Below are 7,576 nucleotides of genomic sequence, written 5' to 3'. Positions count from 1 at the left end.
TTGTTGATGAAGTTGTGATAGTATCAACATAATTCTGGGACCTTGAGGTCGTAGAAGTCATAAAAACAGTTTGAACAAATGACTGTAAAACTAAATGTCTCCTGTGGTTATGATCTACAGGCTACATGCGACAGAACAGAAGAAGGCTTTCTTTCTCTCTCCAGCAGCGAACAGATGTTCAGCTGCCTCTCTCAGTGGGTGTCTTGGTCTAGATTGACATTCCTGCCGGGGTTCAAGGATCTCTCCCGTGTTTGTGTCCCACATCTCTCTTCCATGGCCGCTATTGTTTTTCCCCTGCACTCGTCCTTGAACTCCCAGGCTCTGGGACAAATCCAAGACTCTTCTGGACACGAGGGCAGGCCTGTGGGTGCTGCGCTGAGGCTCGGCCCTGCAGGACAGACGGAGCACTGTGTCCAAGGCAGAGTGGACGAACACGTCTCCCTCCGAGTCGATCCCCATTTTACAGCCATGATGACTCCATAGACATCTATGGTACATGTTAACCCACATAGTCAGGATTTCTCAGTGCATCGGTTTAAATAAAGGCCTTTTCCACTTCCTGTTTGTCGTCTTTCACAGGAGGTCTTCCCAGGTTACTGTCCCACATTTAAGCTGAATGAGCTGTGTTACAGTTTGTATGACAAACACTAACAGCTGCTTAGCCTCGACCTGCTGCTAATGACTCACCCCACTCAAAATACTGCTCTATACATGAACAATTTTACTGAGGTTAATGTGAGATGTATTAAAAAAGGATGCATGAAGTTCAGTCACAGTGTAACCAATACGACTCCCAGCCATTTTGTTGCCTCTTATTAGATTCATATATTTACACAGATCTACTCTAGTTTTTATTGATTTTTAAATGCATCTATTTTCGTTCTGATATTTACACTCACTGTGTGCACACACAAGCAGCAGGACTGGAAAAGAGAAACATGATTAGACAAACATTTTCCTGTAATGAAGCTTCTAGTGCTTCCACGGTGCAACAGTGAAGACACGTCTCCTGATTATGTCTTAAAGTAATAAGTCACTCGCCCAAAGAATGATATTTTCTACCTCATTTCCACATTTAGCACATATTGCATCTCTGTTTCAGTCCATATACTGAAAGCAGGCTCATTATCTGTTTCCATGCTGTATCTAAAAACAGATGTACTATGTTGGCCAGAAATCTAATCCACCCAGAATCATTTCTCCTACGTCTTTTGTGCCTTTTAAGTGAGAATAAATGTTTGGTCTTTTGGACTGTTCATCTTCTCATGCCCTGATTTACATATACATTACTACATATATACTTTGGAATGAGTATTTTGAAGATTTACGTTTCCTTATTGGTTCACAAATCATTTCTTTCATCTGGTGTTTTGCTGCTACTCACATGCTAAATCAGATAGCCTACACCAGTTCATCAGTTCATTTCAGTTTGTCTTTTTTCTCGTGTCATGGATCTGTACTAATCTGGAGCCATGCTGCATCATAACAATTCAATCAAAAGTGATTTCTAAACATCTGCAGCTGCACATCCATCTCAGAAAAGTTCTTGTAAGATCTACGCCTATGTTCATTTCTTATATGTTGTGTGTTATCAAAACAGATTCATCGGCCACTGCACACAGAAATTAGGTTATTTTCCTCTTGCAAAAGCTACTTTCTCACTTGAAATAAGAAGCAATTGCAACAAAAAGGCATCTGTTCCAAAATATTAATATTCTGATGCTGCATGGGTGTTTTGCAACACAACTTCTCTTGCAACAGAACCTGCTTTGTTTGCCAGCCACCGCAGCCACTCTGGATAGAACAACACCTCCAGCACTTTTTGTAGTGTTGTAATGTGGTGCCATGGCAAAAGGTATTAGAATTCACACAGACAAACATTTGCAGAGATTTAGAAATAAACATCTAAGACACTTAAACAAGTGTTGTCACAATAAAACAAACACTGAGGTTCACATTCCTGACTTTTTAAACTCACTTTTTCACTTCATTCATTCATGTAGTCTCTGCTCTTCCTGCACATTAGAACGGTTTCGGATTTTTGCGTTATATTAGTCTTCAGCAGCCAACATATTTCCACTAGCATTGCAGCAAAACATAACCTTTGGTTAAATTTGTCATTTTTCAAGTCCAAAATGCAACTTTTGAAGCTCCACTGCTCATAAATTTGCAGTAATAGCTGGAACTGTGCGGATATCATAGTTTTCAACATGAAAACAAAAATTGAGCAATTTCTATCATGCAAAGTCCACATAAGTTTATTTAATTACTGTGCAGACACAGATACTTGGCTCATGTTCAAAGGTTTTCACACAAGCTTCTCCTTTCTCCTGGGCCTATCCCTATGTTAATCTGGGTGACTGTACGTCTAATTTAAACACAATCCAGTAAGAAGATCTATGGGGCAGGTTCAACAATGGCCTCACAGAGCAGCAGGCTGCTTTGCATCAGGCTGTGAGTTCAGACTCAGAGATAACCCTTGTTGTCCCTGTGGTCGGGATGAGGCAGATGGGGAGAGAAACAATGGCCGGGCCCATGCGGAGGGCGGCAGTGACTGACACAGCCACTGAAGCTCCAAAGAATGCCTGGAGCCAATCCAGAGTTGTGGATCACACTGCTGTAAGATCCCCCCCTCCCCAACCTGACCCTCCTCATGTCCCATGGTGCCCCAGGACTGAGAGGACGACACCTTCAAAGACAGCCCCTGAGTGTCAGAAAGGCTGCAACACACCCTGAAGGACGAGCAGAGCTGGGTGTTGGCACTGTAGGCTGAGGACTGAAGAGAACTACCGAGGAGACAGACAAAGGTCAACCCCACCCAACCTCAGCAGCAGATAGCATGGCTACGGCAAGCACCTCAGGGCAGAGCACCTTCGGGCTCGGGAGGAAAAAGAAGAACCCTGGACTCATGGATCAGATTAGCAAATTCTTTGGTGGAGACAAAAAGAAAAGGAGCAAGGTGAGCATCCATGCATCATTTAAAGAGACAGTTCAGAGTGATTTTTCTTTTAATTTTCAGCTTTCTACCAATTTTCTACCAGTGTCCCATTAATTGTTAACTTAAATATATTTGGGGAAAAAACAGTATAAAAATAAATAATAGCAAAATTACTTTAATTACTATAAATCTGTGCTACATTGTGCTTGTCTGATAACATTTGTCTGCACTTCTGGTCTTTCAGTTTTACTGCATACAGTATATAAATGATCATCTCTGTTATTCATAGAAATTCAAATCAAATGAAATCAAAATTGATTTATATAGCACTTTAAAACAACAGCAGGTTGACCAAAGTATTTCACAAGTACAAAAGACAAAGAATAAAACAGCAGAAAGAAAACAGAATAAAAACCATCATGGAGGATTATTATCCAGAGTTTGCTGGAAATAAAAGGGCAAAACTCAAACTCCAATTTCTGAAACTCAAACTCAGTCACAGCAGTTATGGCGTTGATGAAAGAGATGAGAAATTTGCTTTTTAAAATGAGGGTTTAAAGGACATTTTGCTGAAGTATGGTGCTGATTCACTTCCCCGGTGCTTGGACTGGTGCTATTCTACTGAGGACTGTTTTTTTAAGTTCGGGCAATTTTCCAGTTTATACACATGACTGAAAAGCAGCATGTTCTGGAAAAATAAAGAGATTTTTCTGGACATCAGTTTAAAAAGTAATCTGCTGTTATTTCTTGTTTATATTCTAAATCCTTTCATTAGCTTTGTTCCACCATTTGTACCTATGCTGTTATTTTTAGTCATCCAACGCGGCACAAGAACAACACTAATGCAAACCCACTGAGAGGCTGTGAGGGGGACACAGGCCTAAGTGCATGTGCATATTGCTAGCATGGTGCAGATGGATTTAGTTTGTAATGTCAGCCTGGCCCTGACCTGCAGAGAGAAAATGTTAGACAAAACCTCTTTCGGGATTCAAGCCTGAAGTGTGTGGTGAGAGAGGCCCTGGTGAGTCAGAGCTGCTGTCAGACCTTTTCATCTGTCAGTAAGTGCAGCAGAAGAATGTCACATCTCAGATTTTTTTTCGTTCACAAAGTTTGATTTGATTTGATTTATTCTTTCAAGCATGTAAAGACAGTTGATATGACAACACACATAATTTTACACATAATCCAATATCAATTTGCTTATACCCAGTACATGCTTGAATGGAGTAGGAAGAAGTCAGACTTATCCAGTCCTACCCCATGACATCATCTTACCATCATTGGTTTGCAAGCAGTATCTCTACATAGATAATTCTCTTCTACACCACACAAGTAATATACTAAAGAATTATTACATAGTATTAACATTCATACACCACACCCACAATGTTCCATCTAATTAATCATTAAGCCTGTTCTTGCATATATCCTGATCGACACATACCTTTATATTTATGTTTAAACTCATCAATTCTCTTAGTGTTTTTTATGTCCGCACTTAAATTGTTCCATAGTTTTACCCCACTTATGGAAATACAAAATCTTTTTTTGGTTGTACGTATAGCATGAATTTTTAAATTTAACTGACCCCTTAAATTGTATCCACCTTCCCTTTCATTAAATAGTTTTTGAATTCCACCAGGTAATAAATTGTTCCTGGCTTTATACATAAACACAGCAGTCTTATATCCCACTAAATCAAAAAATTTTAACAATTTAGACTGTATGAAAGCTACATTGGTGTGATCCCTATACCCCATCTTATGCACAATTCTTATCACTCTTTTTTGTAATATATACAATGGTTGAAGTGAGCTTTTGTACATATCTGATATGAGATTTTCAGGAGAATTTGTCATCAACTATGACACCTAGAAATTTAAGTTTGATGCAATTTGTTGTTTGTGCTTAGATCCGTTCCCTCGTATTGTTTAGGGCTTGTACTCTGCACAGTTGCAACAGAAAACTGCAAATAGAAGCTCTCATACCTACAAAAGATTCAGTTTTATTTGCATTGATTTAACATAAAGACAAGTTGAATGCATGAATTAAAGTGAACAGTATGATCAGCTGTCAGAGTAAAGATGTGTGAAGTTGTTGTGAAGCTTGTGTCAGCTGCACTTTTCATTTACCCACAAAGAGATCTGTTTGGTTTCACACACTGAGAGACAGCGTCAGCCATCTGATACATTCCTCAATGATTCAGACTGAGGATTTTTCATCATGGTCTTAGTCTTTCTTGTATTTCACATCTACTTCTTTTTGTTTCTCTCTAATGTTGTGAGACTTTATATCCAGCAGGGCCTTTCAACTGTTTAATTATTGTGATAAATATAATTATTATATTATGAGGAATTGAACTTTCGGGAAAGAGCTCACACTCATGCCAGGATACTCCATCATGTACATACTGTGTAAAGAGATTTTCTGTGCTGCCGAGTTACATGGTGCTTTAAACCAATTCTATATGAGCGCAGTGTTATCTTGTGATGTACTGTGAGAAGTTACTTGGCCTGTGTTGATGCTCTCAGGGGTCGTTCCGGGGTCACCTGGCCTCCTCACCGCAGCAATCCTCCACTCGCCGCCGGGCCCATGAAAATGCTGTGGTGCATTTCTTCAGGAGCATTGTAAGTTTCTTGGATTAAAGGCTTCAAAATGGATATTGTACATGTCATACCATAGATAATAATCACAAAGTCATCTTTTGTTGCATCATGCTAACATCTTAGGTTTCAGCTTCAGGTCTGTACTGCTGTGAAACTGCCATGAGTCAGAGCACAGAACAAATCAATTTCCTCCACTTTATAGTGTATGAGTTTTGAATTGTCAGTGTTTTCCTCTGATTTGCTGTGGCTCTAACTCTTGTAGCACTTCAAAAACAGCATGCTAACTGTTTCCCCCTCTCCTTCTCTGATTACAAAGCTGCATGACTCCTTCATTACACACTGATAAAAGTGGAATTGTGGGTAAATTTCAATCAGCGCTCAATCAATTGTTTATAGCAAAACAGAGATTTTTCCTGCCCTGTGTAATCAGTCATTCTGTTGTTGTTGTTGCTTGGTGTTTCTCAGGTTTCCTCTCCTCGTCCTAAATCCAGGGTGAGTCTCAATTTTCACAGTATCTGTTTTGTGATCATTCCAGAAGTGTAGCTGCACCACGATGATGCACTGATCATTTAAAATGTTTATGAAGGTGATTTCGGATCACTTTTTTAGACACGACTTCCTCTTCTATACTGATGGTTTCCATCATATGTCTCAATGCCAAGTTTCAAAGGGTGCAATTTTTTCATCTAGGATTTCTTGTTTCTGCCACTCTCTGTGAGTTAGAAACTTCTAACTTTCAAAAACAACGCTTTAGCGGACAGGAAGTCCAACCGCCAGCCTGCCCTCCTGATCTGAATCCCCAGGAATAATGAAGTAACTTATGGACCATACTGTTGGTCTTCGGTTCTTGTTACCATACCAATACCAATATTCCTAGACATTGGCTTATTTTTTACAACAAAAATGTGCGCACTCAAAGTTACTTTGAAGATGCTATAAGCAAATACAGTAACAGGACTGGCTAGTGGTGAGGCACAGCAGTGCGTTCAGCTACTATGGTCCCAGAGACAACCTAGCATGCTGGTGTTTTAGTGTGCTAACATTTGCTAATTAGCACTAAAAGCTAAGTTAGCACTAAACACAAAGTACAGCTAAGAATGATTGGAAAGTCATTTAGTGGGCACTTAATTGTCATAAAGTACTGAACAAATTTAAATTGTGACCTGATGGTGGCACTAGAGAAAAATCCCAGGGATCAGTTTGTCATCAAAAAGTAAGGGGAACATGAATACTTTAATGGTAATCCATCTCATAAGTGTGGTGACATTTCACTAGATAATTTTATACTTAAACAGGTACAGCTGAATGTTATATAAAAAGTCAAGCGATAATGTCAGTAGGTTCTCTTCTCTGTGGAACATGAATGGCTGCTCCAAATCTCATGAAAGTTTAGTTTGCTAGTGTAGCTAAAAGCTCCAAACATGGTGGCTTTAAGTTAAGTTTAATGGCTATATTAATCGTATTGTACTGATTGTAATGCTTATTGTACATGTATGTTATCCTTTATATGGCTACTGTTATCTGTTGTACATTGCAAGTAATTATTGGACTATTTGCTTTCCATGTAAACTGAGCAAAGGTTAGCAAACGTTTATGCTGTAAGTGCATGTTTTACATGTGGTTCCAAAACTGGGTCTGCATACATTTATTTTCATTTTTATGACTTCTCACTCATCTTTACTCTTGTTAAACATAATTCAGATACTTTTAGCTTTTCTACCAATTTTTCCACCAAAAAATGATTCTATTCACATGGCAAAATGGAAGGGAACAGCAGGTCACCATCACAGAAAGACCTGACTGCAGGAAATATTTATATTTACTGTATATTGGTGATAATTTTTTTTTAATTGTCAGCATCTTATTTGCCACCACCTTGCTTCTAATCTTGCCATCTAATGCTGTTTACTGGAGGACTCTCAGGCGTGTTGTGGTGGATACAGGTGGCATCACCCGCTCACTGTATCTCATCATTGTCTGTTTCTTTTTCATGTCCAGTGGAGAGAGGGCTTGGGCTTGGGACGTCATTCAC

At 39.3% G+C, this 7,576-nt stretch overlaps 1 protein-coding gene across 5 annotated transcripts in view; it reads left to right on the top strand.

Moving 5' to 3' along the window:
• The first annotated feature begins 2,671 nt into the window (after nucleotides 1-2,671).
• mbpa (myelin basic protein a) overlaps nucleotides 2,672-7,576 on the top strand; it is an 8,178-nt gene continuing 3,273 nt past the window's right edge. Inside the window, exons 1-4 of one of the 5 annotated variants that reach the window (XM_020597390.1) lie at nucleotides 2,672-2,959; nucleotides 5,470-5,565; nucleotides 6,010-6,036; nucleotides 7,543-7,563. In XM_020597390.1, the coding sequence (XP_020453046.1) occupies nucleotides 2,840-2,959; nucleotides 5,470-5,565; nucleotides 6,010-6,036; nucleotides 7,543-7,563 (264 nt within the window). In that variant the 5' untranslated portion in view covers nucleotides 2,672-2,839. The remainder of the gene's footprint in view (nucleotides 2,960-5,469; nucleotides 5,566-6,009; nucleotides 6,037-7,542; nucleotides 7,564-7,576) is intronic. The other 4 variants (XM_020597392.1, XM_020597391.1, XM_020597395.1 and 1 more) reach the window with 4 other exon arrangements.

This window comes from Monopterus albus, unplaced genomic scaffold, assembly GCF_001952655.1.
Source record: "Monopterus albus unplaced genomic scaffold, M_albus_1.0 scaffold34.1, whole genome shotgun sequence".
Classification (NCBI taxonomy): Eukaryota; Metazoa; Chordata; class Actinopteri; order Synbranchiformes; family Synbranchidae; genus Monopterus; species Monopterus albus.
This window is presented reverse-complemented; position numbering and strand designations above follow the sequence as displayed.